General features: G+C 40.4%; 1 protein-coding gene across 1 annotated transcript; it reads left to right on the top strand.

The window, feature by feature from the left end:
• The first annotated feature begins 11,036 nt into the window (after positions 1-11,036).
• LOC124189719 lies at positions 11,037-17,934 on the top strand. Its single transcript, XM_046582168.1, has 8 exons — positions 11,037-11,661; positions 11,796-11,988; positions 13,313-13,400; positions 14,766-14,851; positions 16,872-16,979; positions 17,246-17,305; positions 17,459-17,497; positions 17,637-17,934. Exons 2-8 carry the CDS (start codon positions 11,812-11,814, stop codon positions 17,682-17,684), a joined length of 606 nt encoding a protein of 201 aa, XP_046438124.1. The 5' UTR covers positions 11,037-11,661; positions 11,796-11,811; the 3' UTR covers positions 17,685-17,934.
• The last annotated feature ends 569 nt before the right edge of the window (positions 17,935-18,503 follow it).

Raw genomic sequence — 18,503 nt, 5'->3', positions numbered from 1 at the left:
CACTTGTCCAAGTTTCTTCTAATAAGTTCTAATCAGCATGCTTACGATAATACGATATCAACAGAAATTAGAAATGATAAAAAAACAAACTCCCCTTTAAAATCCAAACCGCTCAAAACGATACAAGGGAATATGTTGAGGGAATAAGTTTTAGTTGAAATCTAATACCATTTCTGTTTAGTATATAATTCCCTGGTAAGAAATCTCCCAAAATCGACCTCTTCCCGCCTTTTCCCAATAACGATTAAAAAAAGCGGTTTAATCGTCAGCCATCAACAATTCAACATCCGCCAAACGGATCGGGATTATTTTCATATCAAATTGTTCGTCTCAACAAATTTGATTACGCCCCATCCTGGACGGACAGGAACAAGATCCAAATAAAAATGTGCACGAAACTCGCCCTAATAACACCCCCTCACCAGTAATTGGATTTCACATTTATCTCACACTCGGCCCCTCATACCCCGCATTTAATTGCTCATCGCGTATAGATTTACACGCGCACTTCTTATGAGAACAATTGATTGCTGTACTCAAGTCGAATTGAACTTTCGTTTGAGGGCGACATTATATGTTAAGTGGTCCATCGATCTACATACGGTAGTTGTTCTAGCATAAGATTCCGTTTAAAAATGGCGCGGTTGACTAGCATAAGAAAACGGATCGCTGCTCAAACATTGACGCATGAAAGTGAACGCGCTTGGTCGCTCCGACCAAACCGAATCACGATTTCCCTTTTAACTGCGATTATATACCGCCCGTGAAGATTGTGTGAAGCGGGAGGAAGAGAGAGCTGATGACAGGAGTCGTCAGCAGGAGCGCCGCGTTCTTCTGAAAGATTCAGACCATTTCGTTGTACTTGGAATATATTGTCAAACTACTGGGTACTGGCCCAGACAAGATATTAAAATACGACGATATATCCCGGGATGTAATACATAGAAATGACGAACAGAAGCGCATCCTAGCATCTTCAATGCGAATCCTGACAGCTGTGATGTGAAGTTGTCGGGGAGTTGAGTTGATGTCTAGTCTTTTGTGAATAACGCAGCCAGCGTCTCCTTATTCGTCATAAAGGTGTGTGCTGTAGAGCTATTGGATAGCACTGACAGCTATATGTAATACCCTAAATAAGACCACGTACAGCACTACACACCTGATCCCTTTTGTTGGATTTCATCGCTCGATAGATCTTTTCTGCTGCGTCCAACTTCTCAGCGATGATCACTATACAATAGTCACGCGCTTCTGTCTATGGCACCAACGTTATCCCCTAGTTAATTGTAACTCGGCGTTGGTCGCTTAATGATCCCCCAAATCCCGACATTTATCCCAATTTAAGTTAATTGTCCTGGCTATTGTATGCGGTGCCGGTTATTCTAGTAGTATTATAGTTCCAGCAGAGTGCTGTATGTGCTTTATCGGTGATACGAGGGGTGTGGTTTCTTATAGATCTATAGAGACTTAATAAATATATTCGCCGGATTGTGTGCATTCGTCTGCCATTGATGAAATCCGTGATGACAAGGTTTTTGTGTCGTGAGTGCCAGTCACCAATAATTTGACTTGAAAAAAAATCCGATTTCAATTCGCAGACACGACAGCCATACGGTATAGTATATCTTCAATCTGCATACATAAATTAGGCACACACAAAAAATCCCTTGAACCCTTTGACACTGGTTGTACACAGTCATAATATATAATTGTGCGTGCGTTATATGTTATATGTCACGACGCAGGAAATAGTATATCCGGCCCCTGAGCGCGAATGCATTCGGTATATATAGACAATTTCACGAAATGCTTCTAATAATAATATCCGTTAGATAATATTGTCGAAAAAAAATGAAGAATAGGGAAACGCAATATTTATTATAAAAAAACCCACCAGTACTTATTCCTTGAATCCAGCAGTGTGCTCATTACACACACACTCGAGTTGTAAACTTCTCGAAAGAAACTTGGCCAGCACTTTGGCCGTCTTGTCTATAGACTGGCAGGAAATATAGAATAGAGAACGCGCGGACGAGGCTCCGTTCTATACATGTGCGCTTAATAACCTTATTATGTACATACATACACGTAGAGAGAGAATAAAGCGACAAGAGAGGAGATGGGAAAAGTTTCGGCTCGCACGTACAGTACAGCAGTTCGGTAATACGCTCCTCATTTAACTCGGCGCTTAAGAGTTGGATATCGCCCAACTATACTAGTGAGCGGTAGAGAGTTCAAGTATAATCCCAAAGTCTTTGGTCTCTCCCTATGTAACCGGCGGTGTTATATATACATATCCAGCCCATCCGGCCTTATTAAGAGCATACGGTATACAATGGCGCCATATTCAAATAGTTCGAAAAATCAGTGCGACTCACCTTGGTTGGGAGAAGTTCTGAAAGTTTGTCATGTAAAACAAGTTTTATGCATATACGAGGGGGAGCAACAGGGTCTACTATATACTTAATTTTGACTTTTGTCAATGACAAGTTTGTATGGCGGATATGGCCTCTCTATCTGGAAAAGAAGAAGAAAAGGTGAAGATGATTATGGATTATAGTTGACGTAATTTCTCTAAAAGACCTGATGTAATCTATTAGTTAACGGCAGAGTGGTAACTCGTAATGATATCTTCTGGGCCACTATCATTTTATTGATGACAAGGAGGCACCTGCTGCTGCATGTATGGAAAAACCGTCGGCGCTTCTTGAATTATTTCCAGCTGTAACTTAGGTGATTATTTATTCAAAACGGAATTATATGATTGCTCCGTACTGTATTAGGCCGGATGCGGCTCTTGTTATAGTATTAGCATTTAGTATGCAAGCGTATCGTAAGGATCTTAGACAATACATCATATGCATATTGATCCGATCATGCAAGAAAAACGGCCATTTGCGATTATAATATGCGAACATTTCTTGGAGTACTTTCGAGCTTCTCCCGAGGCTTTTCCTGGAATCTAAGACTCAACTACGCCATTTTCTTTCAGGATTCAGCTTTAAGTTGCAAATGCTGTCTATAATGTTGCCTTGATGCGAGAAAATGTCGACGAAAGCAGAGAGTTTTCAAGTTTATAAGCATTTAAGTTGAAGTGCATCAAGGCAAACAAACTCTATGCATAAAACAGTCGATGAAATTAGTGCTGAGCGAAACGGGCGATTGCAGTCTCATAAATCTTAAGGCGAATAGGATAAAAAACAGCGCCGGCAATCCTGATTAATGTTGGATGCTGTCGTTGTCGTCAGCACATGAGTGAGGATGGCCAGGAACGTGGCGAATGGATTCCGCCGGGCGAAACGCGGATATAGGTGACATGACTGCCAACGTGCCACAAATAACAGAAGAATATGTCAAAGGAGATGAGACGTCCTACGTATAATAATAAACACATCAGAAAAAGAGCCGGAGCGTGATGCGATGATAGAGCACAAACTGACGCATCACACAATCAAAAGACAGACAGTCGAGTACCGTAGTTTATATATTGCGCATAGCACGGGAAGAAAAAAGAATCGTTTCTTTTGCTGCTGTCAAAGTAAACGATGTCGCTTGGCTTGGTTTGCTCTCATCCGCGACTGTGTGCTGTGTGTGCCTGTAGTATAGATGTATATAAGCCGAGACACTCGACTGATGGCCTCGTCTGAGCTGCTCTGACTTTTGGCCGAAAGATGCTGGGAGAGGGGCAACCAGCAGACGATACATATCAGCAGTTGGAGTAGTAGGCTATAGTAGCAGCCCATCAAAGTGCTACATAAATATAGACGGCAGCAGTTCAGCGGAAGTGACAAAGCCGAACATATATATCATGTATGGAGTACGGCAATATATAGTGTGTGAGCTGAGAAAAAGTATCATCGAGATAACAAGAAAAAGAAGAAGAAGAAGAAAAAAGAAAAGCTAAAAAGAAATATTTTTGTCGCCCAGCAAAATCGCAAACTTTGAGCAGCAGTCAAGAACTTTTTTTTTAAAGATGTGTATACACGACACGTGAAGGCAATTGGAAAAAAAAAGAACGGAATTCCCCCCAAAATCACATCATTCCGTAGAGATGAAAGAACTTTGTGCCGAGCAGCACTTACGTTTCGTGTTATTGGGGCTGAATAGGCGGAACTACTAAAGCTATTCGTCTATACTCCAACGAACTTATATAACTTATCGACATTCAAGACATTCCGTATTTTTGTTGACATAACTTGTCAAATAGCACAGCAAAATTAACTAAGGTTAAAATGGTTCAGACAAGAATTTGTTATTTCAAAATTGTGATGTTAAAACGCAATTGTTTTCTCAAAAATCGTTAGGTTAATTACACAAAAATACTGAAATTCAATTCTCCTCTTTCTAAGTGTGTGTAAGGCCGGGTTACATGTTTTCAAAGAAATACAGTACGCGGTAACAGTGTCGTCTAGTAGTCTAGTCTGATTTCTATTTTCTATTTATAGTGATTGATAAACGTCATCAATAATTTATGATGTAGGCTTATACTTTTGAGAGTGCGCCGAGCTCGTGACGGGTAAAAAAAGCTATTGCAAGATGAATCGTTGCCACGGACAGTTCATTCAGTCCGTGTACGTATACTCCACTGCAGAGTGAACTTTCAACGGGCGAAATAAAAATAAGATTTCCCAAACGATATAAAAAAAATAAAATGAAATAAAATTGATAAAAGAAACGATTCTCAGACTTTTGTCCATGCGCGTGTGATATGGGAGGACAGACTTTGGAGACATACGCCGGAGACATCACAGTGAATAAGTAATACACGTCTGAAAGCAAGTCTACATAGCAGCATTATGAAATTATATTGATAGAAATACTATTATATACCGGCATTGCATTTAGCGCACTCAAGTATGACAGAATAATCAATGCGAAAAGCTTTGCTTGAATATTTAATTTGAATTACCCTGAAATGGGATATAACCAGCACATCGGGTTGGATTAAAATTTGAATCAACCACAGGTATCCTGTTTTATCCATGAATTGAAAACTGTTGTAATTTTTATTTGAACACACCCAACTTGCGCCCACAGGCATATTCAAATGAGAATACAACAGATGCGTTTTAATTAGATCGAAATGTAAATGCCATCAACAAGAAAGAACAGCTGCGTGATATGAGTTTTTAATAACAAAATAAATCATTGTTTGTTTTCCTTTTTTGTTCGGCAAGTTCCGCTGCCTTGAGAAACGAACATATCAAACTCGTACAATAACTATGCAACTAATAATTCTTTGATTCTAAGGAAAATAGATGGAAAAAAAGAACTTCGCCGAAATGGCAATATGTATACACACTGTCGCGTGTTGCACAAAGTTTCTCGTTTCCATGGCGATGCAGTGCAGGGAAAACGACGGAATCAAATTTATTGGATTGTGTTTCATCGACATTTCCACGTTGGCCGGCCGCCGTTGCTGTATAGATCAAACGCGCCAGACTTTGGCCGCGCGCGAGATTCGAACTTGATCAAAATATGAAATTTTGATCAAGGTGATGATGGTAATAATAAACAGAGCAATTAAGACTTTGATATTCCCGGTATTTCATGTCGGCTGGCTATCTCTCGTTGCTTGAGAACATAATCGAAGGGCACGTCACGCCAAACAAATAAACTGCTCACGTACACCTTATCATATAATATTCAAAAGCGACAGAATCTAAGCCTAAGTATATTACTTAAATCGACTACTGTATATAACTGCGTATACTGAGAACAAATCTATTTTAATTACATATTTAACATAAAGACTTTGCTGAACATATTCCACGACTCATCAAAAATATTCCAATCATCGAATCAATGCCAACAATTTTAAGGAACTTGAACAAGTCGATACTATTTGAAAAAAAAATGTTACAAATTTTATAAATAATTCTATTGTTGTTGTAATGTTTAGATAAGAAAAATGCGGGGATGTCGCACTCGTCGTCACTTTAACAAATGACATTGGAGAGTGGGCGCCGCTGCTTTTGGCTGTATGTATATACCTGAGCTAATAGTGTTAAACGCGTGCCGAGTTATTTGAAGGCGACGCAGCTATAGTATAATATACGTCCGCTTTCTTTTCCAAATGACGTCACTATATGTATTGTTTCCCGGTATTACTAATAGACATCCGCTCGGCGCCCGCCTTTCCATTAGCGTTTGTTGATGAATTCTCCTCCACTGCCGCGCTGTTGTCATTTGGTGTCGCTTTGTTGGTTTTCCATAACATTTAATAATAATAAAAGCGCGTGTATTATACATGTGTGTTTGCCTGATGCGTGCTCCGTTACCTTTTGTGTTTGCACATTCAAGAGTCGGGTGCTGCTGGATGGATGACCCAGCGCGTCCTTCATCGTAATAATAATTCTTCTCTCCATTCGGGCCATTTATGAAATGTAAACCTCCGTATATTATACAAACCCTATGTACACACGTCATATATATTTTTAGAGTCTAAATCAACTTGGAAAAATGCAACGCTGCACGAATTCCGGGCTTGGTTTATCGCTACACTATTTGAAAGTATAGCGTCACTGTTCAACCCAGAGAGTTCTCGTTGTGATGCTATATTGTTCACCTAAGTATATATGTATACGTACGCATTCCTTTCACACTTAAAGATTGTCTGCCCTCCCGAGAGTCGCCGCGCTTTTCAAATCTACTAAAATTCAATACTACTAATAATTTAAAAATAAGCGCGGGAAAAGCGTATACATACAGAATAAGATGAGCATACACAATCGTTTTTGGCTGTATACATTATAGTATACATGCAGCAGCGGCCTGGTATAGCATAATAGTATACATCTCTCCTCTCTTTATACATATATCGTTCGGCAGATTGCTCGCCTTTGTTCGATCGGCACAGCACAAGACAGGAGCAACAGCGCAGCACATAGAAGATCGATGAGAGTGCTGTGCTGCTGCTGCTGCTGTGATGCCGTGGCTGCTGGCGTGTATAAATAAATAGATGTGTGCTGTCTAGAGCTATACAGCTACTATTATAGCTTATGCTTTTTAGATATACGGGCCACACATTGTGTCTATAGCGCACAAAGCCGAAAGAAATAAAATGAGAAGAAGAAGAAGTAGACTATAGGTATTTTTTCATAAGCAAATGCACGCACGATATGGTAGTTAGTATACACAGCTCTCTCTCTTTTCTATACTAAATAAATATCTACGATTTGCATGCATACCGTTTTTTGATGCAGATCTCGAGGTATAAGCTTTGCTTTCTTATATTTTTGTTGGTTGTATATCTAGAGTATATGTGTGTACCTATACAACAGCCTTTGAAGCTGGAAAGGGCACGTGCTATATAGCCACCGCGCTGCTGCTGCTGCATCCAGATACACAGATAATCCACAAGTCGTTTGAATAAAAGAAATCCTGTACACATCAAAATAAGGATCCGGACAGAGTGGGAGACGAATCGTTTCCCCCCTCCGCCCAGCAAAGGAAGAAAAGGGAAAATCCTTCAACACATTCTTCAGCGGCGGCTGTTTGATTCGCTGCTTTTGATATATTCATGCGAGAGAGCTCGGTGCAGCAGCCCCAGCAGGGCCTACATCAACCATGAAAACACTCTCTCCATCAGCCTCGTCTCTTTGGGGGCGACCGGCCCTTCGCTATAGGCCTATCTAGCTGCTCTCTATATAAAATAAGATCGATTGGGTCTCTAATCGCCTCCTCTTTGGCCTCTCCACACAGTTTGTACCACTTGCATCGATCGCCTTTGTGCTGATTGCGTTCAATACACGAGCGCGCCCAGCAGCAGCAGAAGCGTGAATATACTCACACAGCAGCAGCACTCTGCAACAATAGAGTCAGCAGAGCCGATGCTGCTGCTGTTGATGTGTGTTGTATTATAGACACACTGTCGATCTTATTCTCAGCTCTGTATATGTGCTCACCACATTTCCTCAGTGATCTCCGAGCAGCTAATTGAACCATTATTCTGCCATATCAGCATATCAGCAGCAAGTCTTTGATATTACGTTGCGTGTGTGTTTTGTCTATATGGCGTATAATAAGAACATTCTTTTGGGTTATTTATATATAAAGAGAAAACAGCTGGGCTAATTAGGTTTTATCTGCGTATGTATTATATATATCTCTATTATACATAGAGTAATCAGATGGCCATCACCATTTTCTGCAAATCGGAAAGTTGTTTGACCAGTGCCTTATATAGTCGGGTTGCCGTGATTGCATCATCAAAGCGCATCGCGAGATTTCGTCAAGCAAATCAAAGGCAATGGGTATGTGTGTGTGTTTCTCGGTTCCGGTATATCTATAGTATATTGGACGAGACAAATGGCCGCGGGACTCTCATCACTTTGTCATCGATCGATCTCTCAAGTCTTGGACAACACACACACACGTACAACAGGCAGTCGACGCTTTAGACGATTTATATTTAGAGAGACGACGCGGTGGTGAGCGCAACATTTTGGCAATTTTCAATAAAAGACCGAGCCCGAGGGGTCGACTTTATACGGCCGCATTTAATGCAATTACATCTATTGCTGCGCTATACCGTATTGTATAAATTCAGTTGGAAACAAGATTATGAGCATTAATAAAACAAGCGTCAGTTATAATGAATTTTGGTCATCGGAATCATATCAAGCGGAACTGGTCTACTTGATCCAAATGTCACCTCCTTAATGACGTGTTTAAAAGCGCTGACTATTTATGTACCGACTATGCACTTGGACAATAAAACATGGCTGGCATTTTTTCATGTGCAGCGTCTAGTACTCGTTTATGGACACACATGAGATGATGAACCGTTGTAGTGTACTTATTTAATGGGGGGGGGGGGGGTGGCCATTGTTCGATCCCAGCTGGGGTCTATTACATCTAGATATCAAAACGCCTTACGGGAATATTATTAGTCTCATCTGTTTCCCGTCACGATCCTTTTGCTGCGATGCTGCACGATATTGTCTAGAAGAATCCATCAAGAAATTCCCATTTCAATTTGAGACCAATCGAATATCCTATCCCATCATATTTGCTGCTCTTTATATATTCTTTCGGTTGGCATCATTTAAATCTTTCCGTTCTCTGCGGCTGCGTGAATGATAATACAAGACCATTGTATATGCCATCAAGTTGACTGTAGTATAGTGTTATACGTTCGTGTATTATATGTTTATCGAGGATTGTTTCCCCGACCCCAAAAAGAGCCCAATCTTTTTAACAGGAAACGCGGGAGAGAAGAGACTAGATAGAGGTCCGATGCTGGCCTATATCGGATGACAGAGAAAAGCTCATTGATATTGCCAATATAAATCTCCTGATCTAGAATAGGGCAAAGGAAATCCCTAAGTCGCAAAGTCGACTGTGCTGTGTACGGTATACTGTGGTGTGCGATGTGGTTGTGCTGGGCGCATACATCAGAGACTGCGGGATATACTTGTGTATTTGCAAGGGGCCAGCAAATGGGCATCAATTCGATATAGGATTTGGGAATATATGGGATCAAGCACAGAGTCCGAGTTGCTAGGAGACGATTCTTGATTAACTTGCTCTCGCGCTCTCTTTTCCATCTGCTATGTATATTTTTATTTTATTCTATATACCAGCAGAGCACCTCCCGCGGCCGTTGCTGTGCTGGTCGGTTTTTGTTTGGCAGGCAGATCCAATTTATACGCGGGATATTCTTCCCCCCAGCAGCAGCCGGCCCACGTCTGTATAGAACCTTGTCGTGTCTACATATCCTCCTGTGCTGTAGTTTACATATAACCATGGGACTCGACGTCCAGCATTTCCAGCACACACGGCCCCTTTATGTGTACGTCTGGGCGCTGTTTAGGATCTCAATACAATTCTCTTGGATTTTATTTTCTTTTCCTGGATCTGTTTTTCTTTTTTCTTTTATCGATTTCAAAAAAATCTAAAAGGTCAAAGCGTTCGAGCGCGTGCGAGTGAGTGGCCCGACTGTTGATCCTGATGAGCGCAAAGAAAAAACAATCCAAATTGATCAGCAGGATCGCAAGCATACATAAAATACACTCTATGACGTCCTTTTATACTACACAATTATCGAGAAAATAAAAAATGAAATTCAATTTCCTAATAGACGTGACAGGCCATTTTCCTTTCAAGATATAAAACAAAAAGCTATTTTATTTTTAGTTTATTTTTTGGCGAGTCATCGTATTAATTAATTCAGCCTGCTGGCTTTTAATTGGCTTTTTAGAGGTTATATGCGCGTCGTCTCCGCCTACATGTATATTATACGTGCTCGAACAAATCCCTTTTAGATATATATTTCTCTCGTCTAAATAAGCTTCTTTTCTTTTTTATAATTCGCCTATATCTGAAGATTATATAGAGCCTGGAAAAAAAAGAAATATATATCAAACGACAATGTGTCGCTGTATATATAACAATCCCTTATAATATCTTCGTCGGGGTGTCAGCTAGTCTGCTGCTGCTGTGGTATTCAGCGTGATATAATTCGACGACTTGAATACATCAATTGTTATATCAAAAGAATCGATACACCCCCGCGCTGTAAAGTTCATTTCCGTGACAGCCAGCACTCGTCGTCATTAGAAACATCAAGAGCCATCCATTCTCGCATTCGACGATGGATCGTTCGACTAGAATTTGTACCAATCAGAAGACAAAAGCCCCTCCACGTCGCCAATAAGGACCCCGTCAAGATCGACAAATTATTTTCTCATTTTTCTATCAACTATAAAAGGAGCGTTGTGTAATAGCCAACATAACGATTGGTTACACTCAATGTAGCCTATATATAACAGTACGCTATAGCTACATTGTATATTATTATTAGCTGCAATCTTTTTTCCACTTGGGCAGGTATACATTGGGTGTTATTGTGTAATAGCCGTATAGATATATATATACCCAATGTAAACATATAGAGGCCAGCAACGCTGCGGTCCGTCTCGGACCGGTAAAGCGACTGCGCGCAAGGTGCTACCCTCCCATATAGTCGACATATAGACAGAATGGGACGCAGCAACGAGGTTTCACGCTCTCGTGAACCCGGTTGCCCGTTTAGATCACCACCGAGGAGTTGGGTGTGCACGCCAGTCACGTCTGTGCCGCCAGTCGGTTCGGTTATATATTGCGTGCCATTTTGTGCCCTGCTCGACTTATATATTTGTTTCTTGTTTTTTTTTCCCGCTTTTCTATTCGAATCGAAACAGTTTGCAACGTTTTTCTTATCACAGCAACCATGTGGAAAAGGTTTTGATCGTGAAATCGTGCACGGGTTTTTACTTCGTCGCCACCCGATAATCTCGTTTGATTGAGTCCCGTTCGACTTGGATTATTGGCCGCGTGATGATAATCGCAAGACGATCATGTGAAAGAAAAGGAGATCTAGAAATAATGAGTTGATTTATTATATTTCCGCCCCCCTCCCCCAATCCGATTTGTAATAACACCACCGAACAAGAACCAATTAGCGGTTATATCAGCCAGCCAGCCTCTATATAGATTGTGCGCGGCACGACAGTGCTGGTTGAGATAATAATAATAACTATTAGATAGCTATAATAGGAAGACTGGGCTGTTATCACAAGTGTCGGAATAAGATACTGCTGCGCACACAGCCTCCGATGAACTTACATCCAGTCCGTCGCCTCCATCATCGACAGCAACAACTTGCATCGGAAACTTGTGAGTGGGTTTTGATCTAATATTCTCTATCGCTCTCTCTTGTATTATATAAGTCCCCGGCCCGCGTTTGGCTATAGGTAGACGTTTTTGCTCAATAAATGTGTGTGTGTGTACTGCACTGCTGTGTGCTGTAGGTCTAATAATCAGCAAATGGAACCGTCAACGGCGGCCAATCAGCCTTTGATCGAAGGCAGCCATTTCGGCGCCGCCGCCGCCGCCGCCGACATCTACGACGACCGTTCGTTATTCCGCCGACCCAATTGTCACCCGGCTACTTTCCTACTCAACGACCGTCAAGCTGCCGTCGCCGCCACTGTTTACACAATAGCAAGTTTCTCTAGCTCTTTATTATTATATTCTCTTATATATTTTATTTCTCGGCTATAGTATAGCTAGCTCTTATCGACAAATGCGCAGCAGGCTCTATTATAATCAAGTGTAATATTATATAATTTAATGTTATACATTGCCCATGGCTTGATTCTTTATTCTATTCACCAACGAAAAACCCATTATACATCCTGCCCAGCTAGCAACGTGTATAATATTTTATGTATTACCTTATCGAATTCGACGAGCTCATCAATCAGCGTCAGCCAATTTCAGCGCTGCTCTTGTAATGTAACACGCGGGATTTTACGACATATATATTCATCCGGATGTGCTGGGGCTGGGGCTTTATAATTTCTTTGTGATGGAAACAAAACGAGGTGTGAATAAGATGTTAGATACATAAGGGAGTGCAGCCGGGAGCAGAAGAAAAAGAAATAAGTCTAAAAACAGTCAGAGTTACACATCTGGACTTTGGAGAAAATAGGGGAAATATATATAGCGCAAAAACTACGTAACTGCTGTGTGTCCATAAATATCACAGGGGAATACAATCGGAATAGTGGCGTGTAGGGTCCACCAAGGAAAAATCGAACGGCCAATGAATGAGAAGAGCGCTGAGAGCATTTTTCGCCTTATTTCTCTATTTTTGTTGTCCAATTTCAGAAATCTACTCTTTCCTATTATTATTAGCTAACTTTCTCATTATTTCTTTCGTTTCACTTTCTATATTTTCTCGTTATACGTTATTCGTGTTGTATTGTAGTTGCGGTTTTGTTTTTAATCAACAACAATATAGAACACACAAAAGAGATGGCAGCGGGATATACATCGAAATGAGACTATATTATAAAAGAAAGAAAACGCAGTCACTGTATTTATAGACCAACAAATTGCCATTCACCCGCGCTGGATTGCCTATTATTGCGCACAGCCATCCGACAAAATTGGGTGACTCTATTATAGATACAACGAACAGAAAAGTCTATAAATATAATAGTTTGAAAATTTCAACTTGATCAGAAAATATATACAGTTATATTTTATTCGCCACTTCATCATGAACTAGCGCATCGCGGACGTTTGGCTTGTGCACTGTACATTTCACTTCTTTATTATATATGTAATATGCCCCTCTTCACCTATGGGCTGCGTACATACACGCGTATCGATTTATTGTCTGTGTGCGCTATATAGCCTGTTTTCTATATATTATTGCTTCAATATTTGGTGTATTTTAATATATAAGGCCGGTTTCTTTTTCTTTTATTTGGCATTCTTTTGACCATTTTTTTCTTTCTTCTGGATTATGTATATACAGTGTGCATCTTCGGTTACGTTCTTCGGCTACTGTTTTTTGGCCGTCGCCACTTCTTATCAAGCCAAACACATGGCCGACGTTTACTGGGGTGAGTCTCTATTTTTCTATTCTATTTTCTAGATTTTTTCAATGTTTTTTTTCTTTTCTTTTATGTCACCAAAATTGAACAGTCACAAATTTATTGTCGATTTCCCCAAGTGCAGACGAAATTGTTTGACAACGGCGCTCGTTATATAGCCTCCACATACCTCAATGTTATGCAGAACTCGGTATAAAGTAGTTTGTCGTGAATAGCTTTTCGTGAATAGGAAAGAGTCCATCATCCAAACTCCCACAAGTTATGGCAAATATATACAATGGACAAATGAGACCCGCCGAGAGTTGTTATCAGAGACTCCCTTTTCTATAATCATTCGGAAATAAGGATTATAGTATATTAGCGAAAATGTCAAGGAGATGATGGAGCCTTGGATGGAGCAACAATATAAAGCTCTTGGTGTAGAATATTCGAGCTCGGGCTCGACTGCGGCTATAAATAACTCTCTGTCTCGGTCACACGCCATCATATTTTTTGACAAGCATATATATTATAGATAGGTAGGGAACATGACAATCTCCAGCCGGATCTATATAGCAACTTCAAGTCTAAATCATTCACATCCCGCTCTCCCAATATCTATGAATGAGGAAAATATACGCCGTCAAAGAAAAAACGAAAATCGATCAAGGAACATAATAACAAGTTTCGGTCGCAGAACGAAGTCTCGTGCTGTCGGGATATGATGATGGGACCTTCTTCCCAACAATAAGTCTATACAGTCGTCTGTCGTCTATACCAAACATTAATAAATCGGAACTTTTGGTATCATCTGTAATAATACACTTTTTTATAGCTTCTCGTCTGCTGAGTACGCTGCTGTCATTCAATACCAAATGGCTCGAGGGCTGTATATACTGCCCAGTGCCCACCCCCCTCCCATGTATTAGATGCAGGACGGCCAATAGTATACGAGCTTCTCCTTTTTCTTCCCTTTGACCTTTTCAACACGCCAAATTCTTAAAAGAGCCGAAAGGGGGTGAGTTGAGGAAGTGAACGAATTTATCCAATCGCGTGACTTCAGTCCACTATTACATGTATATACGGTCGAGCAAATAAACTTCGATGTACTATAGACCGCGTAGTTGCCAGCAGTCATTTTTTTCAAAACGAAAATGGGTTCTGCGATTAATCAAAAAGAGGAGGAAATGATCGTTAGCGCGCCGCAAAGTACCTAGTACACATACAGATTTTCGTGCGCATTGACGTGGAATGAACAGAGAGAGTTTCCCAATAACCCTGCTGTTGATTGTCAACGTCATGTATTACTGCTGCTTATACTGTATTAGTGCTGGAAAACTAATCAACCGTCATTTTATTACGACTCTGATGATTTCATTTTGGGACTATTTTTAGGGGTGCAAGCCTCTTATGCGGCCATCATGATGGCCGAGCTGACGTCGCTCTGTCTTTCCACCACTCTGTTGATTGCAATTTATCAGGTAAGTTGAATTTCGCCATTAATTGGAGCTCTTGGAGACCAACAATGATCCGCTGGAATGTATAGAAGTTGGCCAAAAAATGAATTGACATTTTAAAAATTAAAAAGGGGGAAATTATAAATGTCGTATATAAAGTCACTCGGTATAAGCAGCTGTTGAATTCAGACTAAAAAATCAATGAATGCGTCATTTCCGAAAATGTGAAGAACGAGCCCCCCTAAGGCGCACTAGCGAATCATCTATAGAGAGTTTATATAACGCGTTCTACACGTGTGTAATCCAATTACGTGAGTGCACGCGCCAAATCAGCACCCTCCGCGCGCGCGTAGATTCAAGTCATTTCAAAAAGTTTGATCATTTGTTATAGATTGAAGCGCGCTTGTTCAAAGCGCGCATCGGCATACATAAGTTGAGCGCTTCGGGGCGTTGCTATACAACTGTTATAACTTTGAGTTAAATTTTTCAAAAGAAAAAGAAAAAAAAAAAAGTCGTGAATTTGTTGTCCATTGAAAATTTTAAAAGAAAAAACCGGAAGCCGCGCCTTTTTTATTTTTCCCCTTCCATCATTCAGCAATCGAATTCGGTATGGGAGGCAACGAATAAAGTCAACACGCACAAATGAAGCGGCATTCATCGTTTCTTTTTTTTTTTCAAAAATCTCTCCGAGGAGTTCCGCGTGCAATTAAAGATGAAAAACACGACTGCTGAAATTCTTTAGAAATTCATTGCCAGTCCTATTGTGCGCGCCTGTGATGTATATATAGGCCTACACATATACACTATATGCATCTCAGGCCCTGGCGCTATCAACTCCGGGCCGTGCGTACTCTGAAAAATGTCAAGATAAGAATATCCGGGATTTTTGCTGTGCGCTGGATGTGTCTTGCGCGCGGTAGATATTAAGGTTTGTCGCTGTCTGCTTTCCATCATGATTTCAGCAGCAGCGCCTATATGTATGCCAACGTCAGCTTGTGCCACAGCCAGCACGGGGATATAAATCTAGAATAGTCTGAAAAATCAATTTCGGGAGAAGACAATAAAGATTGTAGACACTTATATTATTTGTAACGCTGCTGCTGCTGCCTGTCATCGCGCTCAATGACTTTTGCACGCAGCAGCGTGGCATATGCCGTCAGCTGTGTGGCACCTAGGCCATCAGGCACGTGGGACACGCAGATAAGAGGAGCTGACAAGCTGGAGGCAAAGTCAAAAGAAAAGAAAAGAAAATATCCAACCGTTTGATACATATCTTGTAAATAGGCTACAGCATATATATCCCTTTGATTCGGCGGCGATGTTATCCAACTATTGCGCGCACGTCATAGACATATGCGAACGTGCTTCCATTGTCCCATTGTCCCCGATATATCAAGAATCCTGCTGTATGTTATACAATTGCATTCATTGCGAATGCTGAGGATGCCTAGTTTCTCTCTGATTGCGGATTTTCTCTTATAATATCAGGGGGTAGATTTAGTTTATATGGGTATACTAATGTTGCCTTTGCAAGTGTTTAGCCACTTGGAATGGCTCTTTGACGACGACTCAACCACATGAGTTAACTCTTTTCTCCGCCATCCGTTCCACTCATCTGTTTGCCGCATTTCTTGATGTAGAAACTTGGCCAATAATAGAAGAGTATTATAGCCAGCAGCAGCAGCAGTCAGAGATATAAGACAATATATAGTGTAGACGCTCTGGTCATCACATGATAAAAACAGGAGACTGGCCCAGTTCAGCAGCTCTATCTCGCCCACGACTGTCTCATCTCGTAATAAGACCCATAATAAACAGCGGCCAACTAGAACCTTTGTTAGATTCATTTCCTGCTTCTAGACTCTGTCGTTGGTCATTCCAGCCTACACAATATAATTACATGTCTAAAAGAAGATGTATTCGGTCTAACATATAATTTAGATTGACTATATATATCCATATATATTGCAAGAGAGTTAGCGTTCCAGTTGAAAGCAGCACTCTATAATACAATGTAAAATTTTAATTTCATCTTTTGTCGCAGGAAAATTGTTCGCTAATGGTTCCGTGGGTGTTGGGCTTCATTGGTTCCATCTCTCTGGAAGCCCTGGCCATAGTCTACTCCAACGTCCTTCGTGATCATATCAATCAGGTGCGTCATTATCATTATCAAAAACCAAGAAATCAAAGAACAACGAAAGAGAATGGCGTTTGCTTCATTGACTTTTTCAAATCTTTTCATAATGAAAAAAACTTTTATATCTCGTCTATCGCCAAGTCTAACCATCAAGGCTCTTGGTTTTTATCTTTTCAATATTTACCAAAAAATTTAGCTGATATGGCAAACCTTTATGATGCTGATGATTTGGACTCATTTCTTATGTTTTTTTTTCGCTTTGATGTTTGAACGTGTCGCAGAGCTTTGATCAGTTGTGCCACTTTGAGATTGGCGTCTTCCTATCGAAAACTTTCATCAACGTAAGAAACGTCGCCCAATCATTCGTTATACAACACGCTAAACAAATTTTTAAAAAATTATTATTTTAAATCGAATTTTCTTATGTATATTCCGCATACATGTCGCTGATGGTTGTTTTGATCTCGGAAAATATTCGCTCGCCCATATACCAGATTCTCGTTATAGGAGCTGTAGTGCGTCTCTACCGACAGGTTGGTTTTATTCTCAATTAAATTGATCGAATAATATAGCGGCGTTGAATTTATTATTGCAAGAAAGAAAGAAACGAATGAATTATTTGTGTTTTTTTTCCCATTTTTTCTCTTGGCTCGGCGCACGAATAATGTACAGCTGAAGGACGGCGCCACATGGAGAGTGAGCGATATTTACGAATTGTAATGGTTACCGCCACCGCCGCCAGCACTCTCTCCATTATCTGATTGCCGTTTCTCCATTATCTTGTACATTTCCAATATTGAATGTTATGTAACTAAATATATTTCTGCGCTCTATTAATCATCATGTCTATAAAAAAGAATCATCTTTTTTTTTGCTACGCGATATATGTGCTGGTGCCCGCTTTCTATAACGTCATTTCACCTATATTATAAATAGCGAAAATCGAAAATATACGACATGTCGAAAATAATATCGTTATTTAAAATTTTTGACGTTTCGCGACTCTTATTATATCCGGCTGCGCATGTAATAATAGCGCGGAATATAGCGACATGATTTTTATTCCTCCCCTCGTTTATTCCCCATCACACATACCGCCAAACTCTGTTGAAAGTAAAATTTATAATTTTACACTCTCTAAATCCTATATCGCAGCGCAGCATGTTACCCAGCACGTACTCTCGATTTCCGCTGGATAACGGCGCCATATAACGTCAGAAAAAAAATGGAAATAATGGATGGAAAAAAAAAACGAGAAGCAACTTGTTATATTTCTACAGACAAGAGTGCCGGGAATTGCCGGGTCTACACTCGTATAGAGTCTATTAAATTCCGCTTGCCAAACTTTTTAAGACCTCTTCTTCTTCTTCTCACTCTCTTCTCATCTCTCCACTTGATTTACCCCTTTTAGCCTCCTCGTTTAGTCTATACATCTTTTTGATTATGCAGGAATAAAGTGGAGAGAGCGAGTAGGTTCTTTGGGTTCTTTTTATTTTAAAAATCAAACGCCGGGGGTTTTTTTTTTTAAAATAAAAAACC

Source organism: Daphnia pulex, chromosome 3 (assembly GCF_021134715.1).
Source record: "Daphnia pulex isolate KAP4 chromosome 3, ASM2113471v1".
Classification (NCBI taxonomy): domain Eukaryota; kingdom Metazoa; phylum Arthropoda; class Branchiopoda; order Diplostraca; family Daphniidae; genus Daphnia; species Daphnia pulex.
The sequence above is the reverse complement of the archived record's forward strand: the minus strand, read 5'-3'. Positions and strand labels throughout refer to the sequence as shown.